The following is a 20,754-nucleotide window of genomic DNA, read 5'->3' on the forward strand; positions in this document are numbered from 1 at the left end:
CGAACTACAATTCATTGATGAAAATCGGTTCACTCATTGAAAATTTTAACGATTGCAATACTTCCTCTTAGTAGGTGTAAGAGCATGATGGCACTTCACAGCCACGTAGAGGAGCTTTAACCACTTCTTCTTACTAAATTTTATCAAAATCGGACTAACCGTTATAGAAATATTGGTAATAATAGTTTTAGAAAGGGCCTTACTTGGGTGGGGCAAACTCCCCTCCTTATGAGGCACAGCGTCGAGACTTTTATTATAGTGCAAATCTGTACAAAATTTCGATTCGAATGACACTTTATTCATGAAAATCGGTTTACGTTTCGATAATTTGAAACGATTGCTGTTCTTCCCCTTAACAAGTGTAAGAGCAGATCGTCGCTTTAATGTTACGTAGGGGAGCCCTAACCCTGTCATCCTACCAAATTTTATCAAAATCGGGCTAAGATTTACAGAGTAATTAATGATAATAATTTTGGAGGGGGCCTTACATAAAAGGGGCTAACTCCTCGCCCATTCCATGTACAGCGTCGCGACCCCCAAAAGGCACATCTATATAAAATTCCGAATCGAATGACATCTCATTCATGAAAATCGGTTCACGCGTTTAGGCGCTACGTTGTTTACAAAAAAGGTAACAACAACAACAACAACAACAACAACAACAACAAGAACAAGAACAAGAACATTTTTTGAAAATGCCGTTTTTGCTCATTTTGAGCATCTTTTTTCTCAATATCTATCAAATCTAGGTTGTTGCAAAAAAATTACAGTCATAAAGGAGGATTTGCCCTATATTTTAAATAAAATTTGGGAATTTTATCTTTTATAGAAAAAGAGAAAAAAATTGTCAAAGTTGGGTGTTTTTAAACCTAACGCTTTTTCGTGCAGTTTTTGATGATCAACCCTTATACAACTGTCCTACCGGACAGTTTTAATAAGAAAAACTAGTGATAGTAGGTAAGTAATGGTTTTATTGAGAAAAAACAAATGCACATAAAAATAAATGCAAGTACGATTTAAAAAACAAAATATTCTTTAAAAGTAAATAATAAAACAATAACAAAAAATTATTCCGGTTTTCACCAAATGTCTTCAAAAACGGAGGTATTTTGAGCAGTCAAATTTGTAGGTGAAAATTGTGATGATGAATCTGAATAGTTGTCTGAAACTGGAGCTGATTTATTTTCGGAATAGTTATATGGATAAGTCATTACTAATTGTTGTACTTCAGTTCTGAATTGTAATTTTTTCAATGGGTTCATTTTTTTAACATGAGGTAGTAAACTCTCAAAAAAGCACCTATCTTCATCCATAACTTTCCTCCGTTTACTCTCTAAAATTTTTAGTTTTTCTCTTTCTATGTTTACTAATGCTTTTCCAACTAAATCTTCTGATCTCTTTCTTTTTCTATTTTGTATGACAACTCTGGGTTCTTCATTACGGGAAGAAAGAGGTGACTGTGGAACAGGAAGCAGTACATCTTTTTCGGTAAAATTTTCAGTATTGTCATTTAATATACTTTCTGTATATTCCGATTCTTCTATCTTATCTTGCTCTTGTTATGTAATTTCTACAGAAATGTCTGTACTTTCGTCCGAAAACCTATTGACGCATGATGACACGTCTTGTAGATTTGTAGTTCCTGTTAGTAAATTGATCTTTTAAAAATAGTAGTGATTTGAAATACACCCATTTTGATTCAATTTCGGTTCCTGCCTCACTACCGGAACGTGGTTTTTGACGTTTAGCAAATTCTTTGCGAAATGTGTCTCTGCAGTATTTCCATTTGCTTTTTATAATATCTTCTGTAAACAAAATGTTATATTTTACAACGCCTTTAGTTAAAATTAAAAAAAATTTTTTTTTTTAGATATTTAGCAACCGGTACATCTTTTAGAAGTTAAGCTTTTTCATTTCGTATGGGAGTTTCTACAGTTTCATTGATTGCAAACTCTACCGTTGAAGCAATATGGAGTGAATTTCAAGAATTGCATATGCCTGAACCAACAGAACACTTTTTGGAAACAGCGAGAAAATTTTATGATATATGGAATTTTCCAAATTGCATTGGTGCAATCGATGGAAAACACATTCGAATTAAATGTCCAAAATTTTCAGGAACAATGTATTATAATTACAAGAATTTTTTTTTTCCATTGTTTTACTTGCTATCGTTGATGCTAATTATAAATTTTCTGTAATTGACATAGGCGGCTATGGAAAACAAAGCGAAGGAGGTACTTAGTAGTATAGTTTTGGGCATACGAGGACGTTTTTTTGCGTCGACCCCTTATGGGTGACATGGCGAGGGAATGCAGGGGGTTTCCCCCCTTCCTCACCCCTGTCCACACCAAAATCGAGCGTGCGTACGTATGAGAGGTAGCGCGCGTACGCGCGTCTTCTCCCATCTTTTCTACTTACCAATCATCGTACAGGATGAGGTCTTATGCCAAGCCCCTTCCCACCCCCTCACCCTCACTCACTTTAGGAGTGGGAGTAGGAGGGGATGAGGATGGCTTAGGACCTGCCCCATGTGACGTAGGAGATGCGTTCCTTTGACGTCACACATGCGCATCTCCTACGACACAAGGAACGCAAGTCCTACGTCACAAGGCATACCTCTCATGACGGTCAAATGGGTGAGAGGGGTTAGTGGCAGAGAGTACGTCACATGGTCGTCCAGTCCCACGACCATACTAATCTCCTACGTCACAAGGAACGCAAGTCCTACGTCACAAGGCATAACCCTCAAGCCGTCCAAATGGATGAAAGGGTTACAGGGGTGGGGGGCATATGCCGGGTACATTGCACATCTCTTATGACACACACACACACATCCTATTAGCGCATTTTAATAATTAATTAAGAATATTAGTATTATTTATGTGGTTATTATGATGGCCATGTAGCGTTTTCCCATGTCCTATGACTCACACACACACCTCTCTTAACATGTTCTTATCACATCCTGTTTCTAATAGTGCATTTTAATGTTATTAGGAATATTATTTAATTGGGAATATTTTTTAAGAGTAATAATACTTGGAATATTTTCAATAAAGGGAATAATATTAACACTTTTTTTAGCATGCACCCATATCATATTACGTTACTAATTAAGTAACTATATATATATATATATATACTATTACGTTAATTATGAAAGTATGAGGGGGTGAGGAAAATAAAATAAAAATTGAATTTTTTATTTATTTATTTTAGTTACAAAAATCATATAAGTTTATCTAAAAGTGGTAAGAACAAAAGGGGCTTTCCTTTTTGTGTTTACTACATGGACAATCTATTAGCGTATTTAAATCTAAAACAAGATTACAATATACGCATTTTATACAATTTTTCCTTACATAAATGAATCCATTAAAAGCTAGCACCTCTTTTTTACTCATACAATCATCAACATTACAATGAAGGAAAGTAATCAATCTAGCGTTATAATTGAAAAAATCCATTTTAAATTTGTTAATGTTTACGCAAGAGGCTAATCTATTCACATATTGTAAGGAACAAATGAAAGTAGTATTACAATGAAACGAACATTTATAATTATTAATATTAGGTAATGATTTAATGGGTGGACAACCAAAATCGTGTAAATCATATACAGGTATGTTCAATATCTTTTCTAAAAATCTACATTTTTCCATACCTTTTGTGAACAAATAACTACACTCTAGTGTTGACCTCTTTAAAATGGCGCCAAATTCCTCATAATTTAGGTCGCCATTTTGTTGTGAAATCCCATGATGGTTGTTCATTAACCACCTGTTTGGAGCACTACACAAGCTGTCGTCGTCATTGTCGGGTAATTTAAACATCCAACATCCAATGATGTTGAGGTTTGTGTCAGCCATGGCCATTTCACGAACAATAAACGTATCGTCATTATTATAATTTTTCCTTTTTTGATAACCTTGTAAATCAATAATTAGCGGATACATGATTGAGGAGTTACACGCACAATGTGTAGATGTGAACTAAAAATATTATCTAGTATCTGTTACTGAATATATTAAATCCCCCCCCCCCCACCACCACCACCACTGTGGAGTAGTATGCGCATGTGATGAAGATGCAGCAGAGTTTTTACCAGTTAATGATTGAAAAATTAGAGAAAAAAGAACTGTATCTAAGGATAGAAAAAAAAAATAACATTCATTTTTATAAGAAAAAAACCATTTATTTTTAATACCATAAGCAATATACAATTTTGATCATGATTGCTATGTAATTTACATGGACAATTACATCTTTTAAAATCTCTCTCTTGTCCCTAATAAATACACAATCCTCTCTTATCTTCTTGATGAAGACTTGTTAAAGGCAAGTCATTCCGGACTTACAGCTGATCTGAAAGATTTCTCTCCCCGAACATTAGAATCAATACGATGAAAGTAGGCTTGCCGTATTGTTAACATTGATAACATTGAAGGCATGCATATTGGTGAACTGTATAGCACTATGTGATTCTTTCCCCCACTCCCACCAATTAAATTCTTCTAACTAAACCAGTCAATGGATTATATTCAACTAGAGCATCATGTAGAATTAAAGCGTAGGCTGTTGTATCAGCTTTAAACGTTTCTGATGCTTCCAATTCTATTCTAATGTCAACTGAAGATGATCTAATTGCCTCAGACTGATGAGAACATATATATATATATAAAAGAGTTAGATTTAGTAACAAATACATATTTACAAGAACACTTTGTTAGTGAACGTTATCTTTTAGAAACGTATGACGAAGCCCGAAAAAAAGTTACAGATAATTTTGTGCGCGGTTTATTCACTGTTTTTAGGAATCGATTAAGTTTATTGAACCCAAATGTTCCTATAACTGCAGCTACGCTTAAAACGATTTTTGAACCATAAAAACATGTCTAGCAAAGAGGCTGTAGTTGTTGAACTTCATAGACCAGCACGTTCACGCTACCCTCGAAGGCGTACAGTGCTCAAAGGTATTGATGATTTATGGCAAGCTGATTTAATGGAAATGATACCATATGCTCGTCAAAATAGCGGTTTCAAATATATATTAGCAGTGATTGATTGTTTTTCAAAGTGCGCCTGGGTGGAGCCTGTTAAATCCAAAAGCGCTAAAAATGTCACTCAAGCTATGAATGATATTTTTATTTCAAGTGGAAGAGTACCGAAAAATATTCAGACTGATAATGGGAAGGAATTCTACAATGTTTCCTTCACGAAACTCATGAAGAAGCACAACATTAATCACTATAGTACTTACAGCCAAGTTAAAAGTTCAATTGTAGAAAGATTTAATAGAACCTTTAAATCTATGTTGTATCGTTTATTTAGTCTCAGAGGAAACTACAATTATACAAAGCATTTACCTGATCTCATAAATACCTACAACAACAAAGTACATCGTACTGTTGGTATGGCACCAACGGAAGTAAATTCTAGCAATGAAGCATTCTTACTAGCTAATGTATACTTTTCTAAAGCAAAAAGAAAAGATGAACAACGCTTTGAAGAAGGAGACTATGTACGTGTTTCGAAAAAGAGAACTATATTTAGCAGAGGTTACACCCCCAATTGGAGCACTGAATTATTTAAAATTATTAAAGTCCGCAACACTATTCCATATACTTACTTGTTGGTAGATTTGACAGGACAGCCTATTCAAGGAGCATTTTATACACAAGAACTGCAGAAGACTAAATTGAAAGATGTTTATCTTGTAGAAAAAATACTAAGACGTAAAAATGATAAGCTGTATGTAAAGTGGTTAGGTTTTAAGAAACCTTCTTGGATAAATAAAAATGATTTAGTAGAATAATAAAGTTTTTATAATTAAATTGTGTATTATTAACCTTCCACATTGTTAAGGAAAAAAATAAGAAATGGTTATATAAAAAATTATTCAATAGTTTTTACATCATCATCATCGGTGTTAAAACAGTTCATTATTTTCCTCAAATAAGTGACTTGTTTATTAACATCATCTGTTAAACTCATTAATTTAAAATATTCATTTCTTAATAAATTGATCTTCGGACGTTGATATTTGAGGAGATCTTCTAGCCATGATGGTTTTCCTCGTATAACCATGGTTTTATGGGTAAACATCTCAAAGAAAACTGTTGCATGCTGTAGTTGTACTTCCACCGGTACGGATCCGTTTTTGTTTTTACCAAAGAAATCATCACATATTTGCTTGTTATCCTGTAGAGTTGTCCAATCTTCCTCATTTAAGTAGATAACTGCTTTTTTTGTTTTTAATGCTATAAGCGGTGTCCCGTCGTCAGACAGACCTGTTAGCACTTGTTTTGAGCGTTTGGTGATCAACGGAAAGCTGGTGGTAAGCTGCATTCCTGTACCACATGCCATCTTAAGATATAACTACAAACTGACTATGTCACATAAAAGATTTATATTATATATGACAAACTATTTTAATAGTATTACAACCCCAACTATTTAGTGAACCACCGCCCACCCATAGATAGCCTTGAATAATCACACCATGAGTTCAGTTGTATACCTTGACTAGTATCATAACATAAATCACTTTTTCCATAATAAACTCTCGTTATATCACACTCTTTCTTAATAATAAATATAGTTATTAAGTGTTAATAATATTCCCAATTAAAAATATTCTAAGTCTAAATAACATTAAAATGATGTAAACAATACAGAAAGGGTGTGATAACACATGATAAGGTGCACGTACGCGCGTGGCGACACATGACGTGTATAGTAATTAAAAAAAACCAGATAAACATTCCTATGTATGCAAGTTTGTATGATTCACCCATACATGTGCAGTTTGTGATTCCGCTCATTACCTCAAGGTCAGTACACAACGAGATCTTGTGTGGTTAACATAGAGATAGAGTAGTGTAGATAATGAGTGCTTTACCATCTTTTTCTTTTTTAAATTATTTAATAATCTTTCTACGATTAAAAAAAAAAAGTGTTAAAATGATGTACAAACACTGGATAGGATGTGCTAAAAAATAGAAACAGGATGTGATAAGAACATGTTAAGAGAGGCGTGTGTGTGTGTGTGTGTGTGTGAGTCATAGGACATGGGAAAACGCTACATGGCCATCATAATAACCACATAAATAATACTAATATTCTTAATTAATTATTAAAATGCGCTAATAGGATGTGTGTGTGTCATAAGAGATGTGCAATGTACCCGGCATATGCCCCCACCCCTGTAACCCTTTCATCCATTTGGACGGCTTGAGGGTTATGGCTTGTGACGTAGGACTTGCGTTCCTCTTGTGACGTAGGAGATTAGTATGGTCGTGGGACTGGACGACCATGTGACTTACTCTCTGCCACTAACCCCTCTCACCCATTTGACCGGCATGAGAGGTATGCCTTGTGACGTAGGACTTGCGTTCCTTGTGTCGTAGGAGATGCGCATGTGTGACGTCAAAGGAACGCATCTCCTACGTCACATGGGGCAGGTCCTAAGCCATCCTCATCCCCTCCTACTCCCACTCCTAAAGTGAGTGAGGGTGAGGGGGTGGGAAGGGGCTTGGCATAAGACCTCATCCTGTGCGATGATTGGTAAGTAGAAAAGATGGGAGAAGACGCGCGTACGCGCGCTTCCTCTCATACGTACGCACGCTCGATTTTGGTGTGGACAGGGGTGAGGAAGGGGGGAAACCCCCCTGCATTCCCTCGCCCTGTCACCCATAAGGGGTCGACGCAAAAAAACGTCCTCGTATGCCCAAAACTATACTACTTTTAAAAATTCATATTTGTATACTTTGATGAAATTAAAACAACTACAGATTTTTGTAGCGGATGAAGCTTTCCCACTGTTAGAAAATTTATTAAAACCATAAAATAAAAATCAACTGAATTTGGAGGCAGAATATTTTAATAAAAGACTTTCTAGAGCTCGAAAATCGGCGATAATTTTTTCCAAATGGCGTATATTATCAAAAGCCATTGAAACTAATGAGAAAACAGCCGACAAAATTGTAAAAGCAATATGCCTTAATAATAATAATAATAATAATAATTGATAAAGAGGGAATTGAACACCATTTAAAAGATGTTACAGAAATTCATTCATCTGCAAATATTGAATCTCATCATACTCGTCGTCAAGCAGAGGCAGCGAAAATTATCAGAAACACTTTTAAATCATTTGTCTGCAACAATCGAATTCAGTATATAGATTAGATTAAGAAATACGAAGCCTAATATTAATTATAATTAATTGTAATATTAAGTGGTTATTAATAATTAAATAAAATTTCATAAATTTTCACTTACTTTTAATATTTAAAGATGTGGAAACTTCCTCCCATTCCTTCTCCAAAACAAATCTGTTGTGATGAACAGGATGTTCTTGATTCCACAGACATTCATGAGTAAAGACAGCACTAATTAATTTTTCTACCTCCATTTTGAAGCTCCGATACTGGAGTTCAGCTAGCAGGAAAATAAAAAATTTAATTCTATCATCTATGCTCGTTTATACCAGCGCGTATGAGTCACTAGTCGCAGCTTCGTTGTACACGCTCACATACGAATGTACTATATTTTCTATAAGCGCTGATGCATCACTGCTATCATCTCCGCTATCATCTAAGCTCACAGCTCCGTTGTAAACGTACCCTAAGAAAGAAGTATATATATATATATATATGTATGTATGTTGTATGTGTGAATATATTGAAGTATTTTTGTATGTTTGATTTTGAGAAAAAATAAAGAAACTTAGTGTTTGTGCATTTTCTATACAATTCCCCATTCATTCTATTTCTAACATAGTGGCATCCCTTGTGGGGAATTATAAAGAAAATGTATGATAAATTGTTAGTATTAAAACGAGAAAGAGCACAACGGAGGAGGTTGTTTTCATTAACAGCTAATTTAGTGGAGGACATGCTAAAATTAAGTGATCAAGATCTTCATTTTTTGGTAATAGAATATAGAAAATTGGAAGATAAAGCAATGGAATTATTTGGGCTGGACAGTAAGGAACGTGAAATTATTTTTATTACGGAAGAGGTTACAGAGGAAGAAATATCTGAAGAATATGATAAGGTACAAAATTACCGAGACAGGTGGTTTACATTAAAGAATCAGGTAGACTCACAATCTGAGAGTAAAGGGAGTTTATCAAAGTAAGTATATTTCGGATTTCAATCTTCTTGAATCCACATTAGACCATGTGGGAGCGCATTAATATTACTTGCAATATATTTCAGGCAAAGATTAAAGATAATATTAATATTAATGTCTTTGACTGATGGTATCGTTTGTAACGGAGTACTTCAATTCATCACAGAATTTGCAGATGCCATTAAGTTCCAGATCCCGTTGATAAGTGCCGTCTTAGTCATCTGCTCTGAGGAAAAATCTCTTCTGGAACCCCTGATAATAACCCAACCTCCCCTGGAATTTTTCAGTACTTCTTCAATCATTCCCACTTGAAAACTTTTTCAGAATTCTGAGAATCGCTTATCCAGAGCAGAAAAATCGAGCACTCGAAGATAGAAAGGGAGCAAGTAGTTAGGAATAATCTCCCTAGTGTATTTCCAAAATAGGCCCTAAATTAAAAGAATTTGATTTTTCTAAAGAGAGCACCTCCAATTCTTTAAATAGTTTTGAATTTAAGAGAACTCCTAGAAATCAGAAAGCCGGTAAATTTGAAAATCTCAATATCCATGTCTTTATTTTTTATTTAATCCCAGAGAGGAAATTTTTTCAATACCAGATACCTACCAAAATTATCAAAACTATGTATTTTTGTTTTAAACTTATTAATGTCAGAGAATTTTGACACATATTTCATTAAATTATGATTAACAATTATTGATAACAGTTGAATATTTACTATGTAAATGTTAATAGACTCACCCAACCATAGTCCTTAACCAAGTGACGAAACATTTCATTGACATGTAGAGCGGGAGTGGTTCATGCAGAACCGAAAAGCAGTGAATGGCGTCGGAAGATATAGTCCATGTTAATTTGTTTAATACAAAATTAAGTGCGTCTGGAAGCGTAACGAACGGAAAACCGTATTTTTCATACAAAGATCTAGCAGCTAAAACAATAAAAAATAATAAATCATTTATTGCTACAATTCTTTATCACTATTTTTTTTAAAGTTTACTGAAATAAAGAAGGTAAGGAAATTGTAGTTACGTTGGGGAGTTGTCTTCTAGCATTGGTAGTGTGCACAGTACACACTATTAATCTCTCTCTTTTTTTAATTTTTTGGAGATTATTGTTAGGCAATCTGTTTGAAATTTGGCAGGCTACAGCTTCTAGATCTCCAGTTTGAACAGTTTGAATGGATAAATAAATATACAAAAATGTAAATCACTTTTTGCTAAAGATAAGTACGATATAGGTACTGTTAAAGGTTATGAAGCTCTTATCGATCTATTCATAGATAAATATTGTAGAAAAAGACCATACAGGCGCACTCTTAAGGATAAGAAAGAAATAGAAAAACAAATAGCAAAATTATTACAAAGAAATCTAATAGAAGAGTCATATAGTCCTTTTGCTGCCCCGGTAACATTAGCCTGTAAGAAGGAGGGCGGAAAAAGATCAAGATTATGCATAGACTTAATAAAGTTGTAGTTCTTCAGACACCCTTCCCAGTAATCGAGGATTTACTTTTATAAAAACGTGAGCTTATAAATTCTTTTTTAACACTGGATATAAACTCAACATTCTGGACAATCATCTTGAAAATTGAAAACAGAAAAAAAAATCGACGATCGTACATCTGTCTAGTACGAACTCAGCACTCAACTGACTCTATATAATAAAACATATGTGTTACGTATTTCTATAATTAGGGGAATTATAATGCAGCGAAACACGTAACGAGGTGAGAGACTTACAAATTTGGTCGCTTGGGGCACTGGTGTACCATGCTAGCCTAACACAGGGTACCAGTTTTCTCCTACTCTCTCACCTACCTAAGTGGCAGGGCCCCAGTCGTGGTAACCAGTTTATAACCTAAAGTACTTCTGCTTCCTCTTCTTGACCTCGTGTGCAACCAAACCAGACCACATTTTTTATTCTAAGTGAACACACCATCAATCCAGTTATATTTGGTTAATCATCTTTCGGAGCTGGATCTGCAGTGATCAGAGAAGTCACCACTCTAACTAGAGCTACATCAGGCGGATGCTCGTGACTTATATTAACCTCTTCTGCGTTGAGCGTAAGACAACTTTTCTTTCTTTCCTCTCCTTTGTATCTTTGCTCGACGCCTTGCAGGATGTTAATGTAGGTCGGCCGAAGCCATTTAATCGAGTGTGGCAATCTTCCTGAAGTTAAGTGACTCGTCACTGCCAGCTCCAAACCTACAGTCAGGAGAGAACAATTTCTAATTACACGAGGTGTACGGACCGGTGCTAACTTCTAGTTGTGCAGCCTTGCTGCTGGTCCTCCGGCGGATGCGAGAGCATCCCTATTCAGCGACCCGTGGACAGCCCTGGAAGGGATTGCCTGCCCTTCAGGCACTCAGAGGAATTCCCAGGGCGTACCCATTAGTCAGTGAACGTTTTCGGGCTCGGACGTGAGGCGGACGAACTGAGGAGGTGCTTGTTCGACAATAAACTTATTATTTTGATCAAGTGCTTTTCCTGTTTTTGTCGCCCCACCTTTATATCTACAGCAAGACCTGCCTATGGCTCCGTGCGGAGCTCCTGCAGTGATCTAATTATACCCGGAAACCATTTAGTGGTGCCGGACGAGCTCTACCGAGCGCGCAAATACGTAACACTGCAACTACCAGAGGATCTTTTTTGCTTCTTTTTGGCCCTTTGGGTTACTTCACTTTTGAGTAAACGCACCTACTGCAACTATCAGAGGCAATTTTTGCTTCTTGTTGGCCCTTTTTGTTACTTTACTTTTAAGTAATCATACCTATTGCATTTATTAGAAAAATTTTCTTCTTATTCTTGGCCCATTTGATCTTCTGTGGTTTCGTTATTTCTTTAAGTAACCATACCACATACTGCCACTATAATAATCACTCATTAATTGATTTTTTGATTTTTAGTATTACTGTTGGCTTAACCACTTGTAGGATTCCTTCAAGTAAGTGACTTCACACAATTCTTGTTACTGGTCTGTACTTTTAAATCTTATGTGTGTATATATGTTATTTATATTTGCACATCAATATAAAACAACTATTGCTATTACTTGGTTGTCAGTTAAGGTATTTTAACATTCTCATATACTTGTGTTTTGGCGACTCGCCCTTCTTAATTATTTTCATTGGAGTTATTTACCATTAGTTGTGCTCATATCTTGGTCCCATTTAACCTACATCTTCTATATATCTGATATTTGGGTTTTCGTTATATTGGCTATATTACTTCAACATGGCTCATCCTGTTAAACTTTCAGGTGTTGCTTTTGAAAGACTTTGCCGCTCGGCCTTGCGACGCCTTAACAAGCTTCAGAGCGAGGTAAATGATGCTGCCCGAAGCGGTACTGCTACTAACGTAACCTATCAGCGCTTGCGGACTTCACTTACAGAGGGCTACACGCAGAAACTGACAGACTTAGACCTCTATAAACACTCTTCTGAAAGGGTGCCTGACCTGAGTGAGGAACGATTGGAAGAAGGGTTAAACTCTATAGATGATTTGTATGGTAACATATGTTTACAATTAGATAACTTGATTGCCTCTTCTGAGCCCTTAGCCTCTTCCACTATACTAGGTTCGGCTTCTGCTGGGCCGATATCAGCGTCTTCTTTAAATGCTTTTACGGCCGGGTTTCCAACTCAGTCAGTTCCAAAATTCTCAGGCAACCAAGCTGACTGGTCCAACTTCTTTTCGCGATTTTCCTCAATCGTAGATTCCAGTGAAGCCTTATCTGCATTACAAAAGTTTCAGTATCTTATAGATTCTCTAACCCCGGAAGCACAGCGACGTATTTCTCATCTAGAATTCAGAGCTGAGCAGTATCCTGTAGCGCTGGCATTGCTTAGGAATCGCTACGAAAATCCTAGGCGCATGGCTTACAATCATGCAACAGCCCTACTTAAGCTTCCTCAGCTTAACTCTAAGTCGATAGATAGCTACCAACATTTCCTAGATGATTTGTCATTACATTATCAGGCTTTAGTAGCAATGCCAGAAGTGGATGAACATTCAGCTATAGTCATGACACTACTTACATCCAAGTTAGATTCAGCAACTGCTATGAAGTTTGAAGCCCACCATCGAGCTTCTAATTCTGCTACTGCTCTTCCAAAGCCTACAGAGCTTCTTAAATTTTTGCATGACCAGCTACAGATCAAGCAAGCTGTAGAACCAGCTGTGCACACTCCAGATACTTCTATGGGACCCACTACTCGTGTCAAGAAGGTTGCCTATGCCACTACAACACGCACATCACAACAGAGTTGTCACCTTTGTCACTCTGTTGAGCACAAACTGCAAGCTTGTCCCGCTTTCACTCAAAAAAACCCTAAGCAGCGTTTCGAGTGGGTAAAATCCAACAAAGTATGCGTTAATTGCTTAGGCAAGCATAAAAATCGCTGCTCTTCTTCCTTCACATGTCGAGTCTGCCATAAACAACATCACACCTTGCTGCATTTTAGGCTACCTAACAATAATACTGTAGCCAAAACCAAGACTTCCGTGCCTACCTCTCCGGCTCCCCCCTTAGCAACCTCACCACCGACACCTCAGTCTGATAACAGGGCATCTCCGATTTCAGTTCCAATAGCGGCTGCATCCCCTGCTAACAATACTGTGTTGCTAGCAACTGCCCTGGTAACCTTAAGAACTCCAAATGGGGCGTATCGAGTAGTAAGGGCTTTAATTGATACCGCTGCCGGAGGCTCATTTGTTTCAGAACATTGTGCGCAACTATTGAATTGCACACGGTCTAAGGCACAGATAACTGTTCAAGGGGTAGGTCCTACTTCGGCCAATGCAAAGGGAACATGTACCCTTTCAATTGCTAGTGTAAGTAACTATACAATTGCTGAGGCTCATCCGTTTATTATATTACCTAAACTTACACAGCCTACTCCTCAAACTTACATCTCCCCTGAGTTGCGTCAACGCACCAGGAATCTAATTCTGGCCGATCCTACCTTCGATACTCCATCAAAGATTGACTGTATATTGGGCGCCGAGTTGTTTTCTCGGATTTTCACTTGTGAACCACCTGTTCCTACAGGCCCAAATTTACCAGTAGCCATCCCATCATTGTTTGGCTATATCATTATGGGCTCCGCCCCAACACTTCAACCATGCTCCGAATCTAGTTCAACTTCAGCTGTCGACTATGACAACAAGGTACCTGCCTTTCATGCAGTGCCATCTAATGAGCTCCATGCCTTGATGGAGCAATTCTGGGTTACCGAAGAGCCACCTGCTGCACCTTCTCGTGTACCCCCTGAAGCTGAACAGTGCGAGCAATATTTTCGCACATCTACTATAAGGCAACAATCGGGGCAATACCAAGTAAGACTGCCTTTCATTAAGGCAGATACTTCATCTCTACGGGGCTCTCACAGCCAAGCCTATACTCGTTTTCTCGCTTTAGAGAGACGTTTTACTCGAGATCCCGAATTTAAACAACTTTACGTTGATTTTATGAGCGATTATCTTAAGCAGGGACACATGGTTGAGACTTCCTCAACTCCCACATACTACATTCCGCATCATGGGATTTTTAAGAAGCGAGGAGACACCTCAAAAATTAGAGTGGTCTTTGATGCCAGCGCCAAACCTGCTGGGGGCACTTCACTAAATGAATTATTATATCCGGGCCCCAAACTCCAACCGCTACTTTCAGATATCATCACGCTCTTTCGTAGATTTCCTTATGTGTTTTCATGTGACATTATGCAAATGTTTCGACAAATTAAGGTCCATCCAGATGACTGGTGCTATCAAGCCGTTTTATGGCGCGATAATCCTGGTCAGCTCTTGAAAACATATCTTCTTACTACAGTTACCTACGGAACCAGGTCGGCTCCGTATCTCGCATTGAGAACTCTAGCCCAGTTGGCAGAGGATGAGTCTGCAGGGTTCCCTAAGGCATCTGAAGCTCTCACCACCAGCGTTTTTGTCGATGACATCTGCGTTGGCGCGTATACTCTCCCAGAAGCTACTGCCTTGCGTGATGAGGTTATTGCCTTGTTGGCCACTGGCGGATTTACCCTCCGCAAGTGGGTATCCAACCACCCATTTATTTTAGATGGACTTCCATCTGACCATTGCATAACCACTGTATCGGAAGTATCATCTCCCATAGCTCTTCTTGGGACACACTGGGATCCTAAACAAGATACATTAAGTATATCGGCGGAATTTAAGGCTCGCCCTGCTGCGGTATTCACCAAACGCCGAATTTTATCTACTATTGCTCAAATTTTCGACCCATGTGGTTGGTTGTCTCCTTTTACGATGACAGCTAAGTGCTTTATCCAGCGCTTATGGGGTTTACCCTTGGATTGGGATACCCCTTTCGATTCTGACCTTGTTGAGGAATGGTCTGTAATCTTTTCCTCTTTTAGCTTAATTTCTAGCTGCTTCATAAATCGGCCTTTGCCACATACGTCTGCAAGGGAACCTATAGCCCTTCATGGGTTTTGTGACGCATCCAAAAGGGGCTACGCAGCCGTATTGTATCTGTGCGCATCTGCCTCTACTGGCCCGCCAGTTCTGCTGGTATCTAAAACTAGAGTGGCTCCGCTTAAGACCCAGTCCATTCCGCGACTGGAGCTCTGCGGCGCTCATTTGTTGGCCTTACTGACCCACCATTATTATACGTTATTGTCACGTTCGCTTCACATATGCGACCTACATTTGTGGACAGACTCTCAAATTGTCTTACGGTGGATATCCATTGAGCCGCACAAGTTAAAAACCTTTGCTGCTAATCGGGTTGCCCAAATCTCAGAATGGGTACCCATGGCCACTTGGCATCACGTTACTTCAGGTCAAAATCCTGCCGACTTGGCCTCCAGAGGCACTACTATGTCTCTGTTATCCTCTAGTTCACTATGGTGGCATGGCCCTGAGTGGCTTCCTTTTCCTTCTAACTGGCCTTCTGAAACCCCTAATGCTTCGTTTACTCCGGAAGAAGTAGAAGTGTCTTCACCTGCTAAGCCGTTGTGCACAGCTGTGCCGGCGCCTATTAATTTATTTGCCGCTATGTCTTCTTGGCCTACACTTCTTAAGGTGGTTAAGATTATCTTAACCTGGCGCTACAAAGCCAGTCCTATGTTTATTTCCTACCAGGTTGTGGTTGACCGTATTTGTCTATATATCCAACGCCAATCTTTTGGTCCCGAATTACGGGCCTTACAAAACGGAACTCAGGTACCCGTCAGTCTTAGACGGTTGACACCCTTTTTAGACCCCAGTGGGCTAATTAGAGTTGGAGGCCGTTTGGCTCTTTCCACTGTAGTTCAGCAGCGGCATCCGATCCTGCTACCCAAAGCACATCCTTTGGTTGCTCTTCTTATCCGCTATTATCATATAGCACATCTTCATGCTGGACTCAATCAGGTTCTGTTTCACTTGTCCCAGCGTTTTTGGATTATATCTGCAAGACAAGCCATTCGAACTTGTATCTTTAAATGTGTTACATGTTTCAGAAGTAGACCTTCACATGTACCCCCCCTTATGGGGCAGTTACCAGCGGCTAGAGTCAACCCTTCGCCACCCTTCTATCATACTGGTATGGATTTCGCAGGCCCATTTACCGTTCGAAGTTCGCATTTACGAAAGGCTCCGCTCCTTAAGGTTTATCTTTGTTTATTTGTGTGTTTTGCTACCAAAGCAGTTCACCTAGAGCTCGCAACGAGCTTAAGCACTCCAGAGTTTATCAATGTCCTTAATAAGTTAATAGCTAGACGAGGTTGCCCTGCCAAGTTGTATTCAGATTGTGGTACTAATTTTGTGGGCGCATCAGTTCTCTTGCGAAAGGCCTTACAAGCCTTCCTGCAACTGTTAAAAACCTCCCCACAGATTGAGGAGTTCTGTAATCTACGAGGTATTACCTTCAATTTCAACCCGCCTGCAGCACCCCATCAGGGCGGATTGTGGGAACGGGTAGTTCGGTCCACGAAATTCCATCTAAACCGTGTTCTTAAACAACAAATTCCCACCTTTGTCGTTCTTCAGACCTTGGTGATTCGTATTGAGGGAATCTTAAATTCTCGCCCGATTACTCCTATGTCTAGCGATCCCTCAGATTATAGTGCACTAACGCCTGGACATTTTTTAATAGGTCGGCCACTATTGGCTTCTCCTGAATCCGACCTAAGCCTGCTTCAATTCTCTCCACCTTCTTATCGGTTGCTTCAATCTACCATTCAGTCATTCTGGAATCGTTGGAGACGTAATTATCTCCCATTACTACACCCGAAACAAAAGTGGACTGTCAATCAGCCCAATTTGAAGGTTGGTGACTTGGTGCTTTTAGATGAACCTAACACTCCTATCTCAACATGGCCGCTAGCACGGATCCTAGAGGTGTACGAGGGCTCAGATGGGGTGGTCAGACAAGTTAAGCTTCGAACTTCACGTAGCAGTTTTGTTAGACCAGTAACAAAACTATACAAACTACCTATACATTGAGTAATTCAGCGGGCCTTTTCTCTCTGGGTGGTCTTGCTCCACCTCCTTTCCATTTATTATTATTAAACTAACCTCTCAACGCCTCTCTGATGACGGAGACGTGCAGGGGAGCGTGTAATTCTCTTCTCTCCTTCGAACTTACTCTTCTTCTTCTCACCCTGCACTGAGTTTACGAGAGGCGGGGTTTGCATAAAAATATTCTCTCCTTACTCGAGTTATTTATTCATTACTATATCTCCCTTCTCTTTCCCTGTTGTTTTGTTTGAAGTTGGAGATCTTCAATGTTTTTATGGAGCCTTGCTCGCTCCTTTGCGCGCTTGCGCTCGTAGCTAAAGAGCAGTTGCTCTTATTGCTCATTGTTACCGTGGCTTATATCCACGTTTCTTCGAGCCCAATGGCTCTCGCTGGGGCTTTATCTTTTCGGCATTTCCTGCCCCCCCCCAGTGTTACGTATTTCTATAATTAGGGGAATTATAATGCAGCGAAACACGTAACGAGGTGAGAGACTTACAAATTTGGTCGCTTGGGGCACTGGTGTACCATGCTAGCCTAACACAGGGTACCAGTTTTCTCCTACTCTCTCACCTACCTAAGTGGCAGGGCCCCAGTCGTGGTAACCAGTTTATAACCTAAAGTACTTCTGCTTCCTCTTCTTGACCTCGTGTGCAACCAAACCAGACCACATTTTTTATTCTAAGTGAACACACCATCAATCCAGTTATATTTGGTTAATCATCTTTCGGAGCTGGATCTGCAGTGATCAGAGAAGTCACCACTCTAACTAGAGCTACATCAGGCGGATGCTCGTGACTTATATTAACCTCTTCTGCGTTGAGCGTAAGACAACTTTCCTTTCTTTCCTCTCCTTTGTATCTTTGCTCGACGCCTTGCAGGATGTTAATGTAGGTCGGCCGAAGCCATTTAATCGAGTGTGGCAATCTTCCTGAAGTTAAGTGACTCGTCACTGCCAGCTCCAAACCTACAGTCAGGAGAGAACAATTTCTAATTACACGAGGTGTACGGACCGGTGCTAACTTCTAGTTGTGCAGCCTTGCTGCTGGTCCTCCGGCGGATGCGAGAGCATCCCTATTCAGCGACCCGTGGACAGCCCTGGAAGGGATTGCCTGCCCTTCAGGCACTCAGAGGAATTCCCAGGGCGTACCCATTAGTCAGTGAACGTTTTCGGGCTCGGACGTGAGGCGGACGAACTGAGGAGGTGCTTGTTCGACAATAAACTTATTATTTTGATCAAGTGCTTTTCCTGTTTTTGTCGCCCCACCTTTATATCTACAGCAAGACCTGCCTATGGCTCCGTGCGGAGCTCCTGCAGTGATCTAATTATACCCGGAAACCATTTAGTGGTGCCGGACGAGCTCTACCGAGCGCGCAAATACGTAACAATATGTTTAAAACAATCTACATATTTAATCAGATGTATATTTATTATTTTTTATTATGTTTATTATTAAGTGACTCTTGAGGGTGCGGCCCCTACCAATGATCTTTAGTGCCATACAAGAATAAACAAATGCAAAACTAAATTATACCATTCTATACAGCCAAAGACTTGACAAATAATATACAAATTATCTGTGAAAACTGTGAAACTTGCATAAAAAAACAAATCAAGAGGAAAATATAAATTTGAATTAATGTCTCACTTAGGACCTACTACTTACTCGTTCGAAATAATATCCATCGATACCTTGAGTGGATTTGGGGGCTCATATTCTACAAAGACATATTTACATCTTCTTATGGAACACTTTACGAGGTACGCCTACATTTTAACTTCAAAAGCTCAAAGTTAGAGTGATTTTATAAAACTAGATCAAAAAGTTACGCAAGAGAATAAAATTGGCATGATTCTGTCAGATCAATATCCAATATCAGAAGAATTTAAAAGGTTTTTAGATAGAAATGTAATTCCATTATCTTCACTGCAGTCAATACACCATTCTCATGTTTAATTGTGTGTGTAAAATAGCACATTTATTAACCTTGATTTAATGTCACCTTCAACAAATATGGTTCCAAGAAAAAAAAAAACAAACAAACAAACAAAACAAATATGGTGAAAAAATCATTAAAAATAGGAATAAAACTATTGCCACTGCATCTAAAGTAACGGTATTTATCGCATGGATACTCCGTCAAATAAACCAGAGAATTCAGTTGCTTATTTTATTAAAAAACCGGAATATTTATGGCATATGCGTCTTGGCCATTTAAATCGAAAAGTACTCAAAGATATGGCTTCAGGCCTAGATGGTGATATGCGTACAGAGGAAAACTGTACAATATTTACTCAAGGTAAACATTCCTGCTGTAGTTGTATTACTTAGGGCATAGGTCAACCCACTGTTTGCACTTTAATTTATTATTCATATAATCTTATTAAAACTGTCCGGTAGGACAGTTGTATAAGGGTTGATCATCAAAAACTGCACGAAAAAGCGTAACGTTCAAAAACACACAACTGACAATTTTATTCTCCTCTACTATAAAAGATCTCCTTAACAAAAACTTACAGTTCAAAATGTTAAGTATAAGGGCTGATTAAACGCCAAAAGGTACACAAATCAGCAAGTACCCAACATTTCATTAATACTTCATTGATATTATTTTAAGTAATTTTACAGCATTAATTTTTATTAATATTTTTTGAATTTATAAGATGTCACAGACCCTTTTTCTACTTTAACGTGCATGTTCAAACATATATGTGACTACTCAGAATAAAGGGCATAATAAAGATAAATCAGAAGAATAATTTGGAATAAAGCTAAAATAAAGTACCTATTTAATTACGAAGATATAATGAAAAAATAAAAGATGAATGAATTATGGGAACGGATTAGCTATGCGGTTAGCATATTGGATTCCCACGTGCAGGTTCCGGGTTCGAATCCAGATGCTGACCCTTAGATTTTCTCTTTCTAACAGCTTCTTACAGCTCCCTGTCCGGGTGATGGACAGAGTTGTCTGTAACGAGAGAACACCGTCCGGAGGCCAGCAGTGCACTGAAAAAAGCTGCGAGCGCCAATAACTTAAATAATAATTTAAATAAAAAAAAAGTGAATCAACTGGCCAGCATAAGGGTCTATGACATCTAATAAATTCAAAGATATATTAATAAAAATTA

The 20,754-nt window shown here is 38.4% G+C and overlaps 2 protein-coding genes across 4 annotated transcripts in view; one reads left to right on the top strand and one right to left on the bottom strand.

Annotated features, from left to right (window-relative positions):
- The window catches only part of LOC141457603 (uncharacterized), a gene marked incomplete at its 3' end in the record, with an annotated part of 667,626 nt that extends 657,562 nt beyond the window's left edge, over positions 1 to 10,064 (bottom strand). Inside the window, exon 1 of the mRNA XM_074134809.1 lies at positions 9,880 to 10,064. Within this exon, the coding sequence (XP_073990910.1) occupies positions 9,880 to 9,923 (44 nt within the window). The remainder of the gene's footprint in view (positions 1 to 9,879) is intronic.
- A 918-nt stretch (positions 10,065 to 10,982) lies between these two features.
- On the top strand, positions 10,983 to 18,857 carry LOC141457598 (uncharacterized). Of its 3 annotated transcripts, none has more exons than XM_074134802.1 (2): positions 10,983 to 11,206; positions 12,403 to 18,857. In XM_074134802.1, the coding sequence occupies exons 1-2, from the start codon at positions 11,170 to 11,172 to the stop codon at positions 17,607 to 17,609; spliced, it is 5,244 nt and encodes a 1,747-aa protein (XP_073990903.1). In that variant the 5' UTR covers positions 10,983 to 11,169; the 3' UTR covers positions 17,610 to 18,857. The 3 variants fall into 3 exon arrangements, with proteins under 3 accessions (XP_073990903.1, XP_073990904.1, XP_073990906.1); XM_074134803.1 differs by lacking the exon at positions 10,983 to 11,206 and adding an exon at positions 11,219 to 11,585 and having other exon boundaries at positions 12,050 to 18,857; XM_074134805.1 differs by lacking the exon at positions 10,983 to 11,206 and adding an exon at positions 11,219 to 11,585.
- Positions 18,858 to 20,754: the final 1,897 nt, after the last annotated feature.

Source organism: Rhodnius prolixus, unplaced genomic scaffold (genome assembly GCF_049639745.1).
Source record: "Rhodnius prolixus isolate KJV_2025 unplaced genomic scaffold, Rpr scaffold_34, whole genome shotgun sequence".
NCBI lineage: Eukaryota > Metazoa > Arthropoda > Insecta > Hemiptera > Reduviidae > Rhodnius > Rhodnius prolixus.

Excerpts from the sequence above, each read along its gene's own strand:
- LOC141457598 (XM_074134802.1), top strand. The coding sequence starts at position 11,170 with ATGCTCGTGACTTATATTAACCTCTTCTGCGTTGAGC. Across the intron at positions 11,207-12,402 it reads TAACCTCTTCTGCGTTGAGC|GTGTTGCTTTTGAAAGACTT; the intron begins GTAAGACAACTT and ends TTAAACTTTCAG.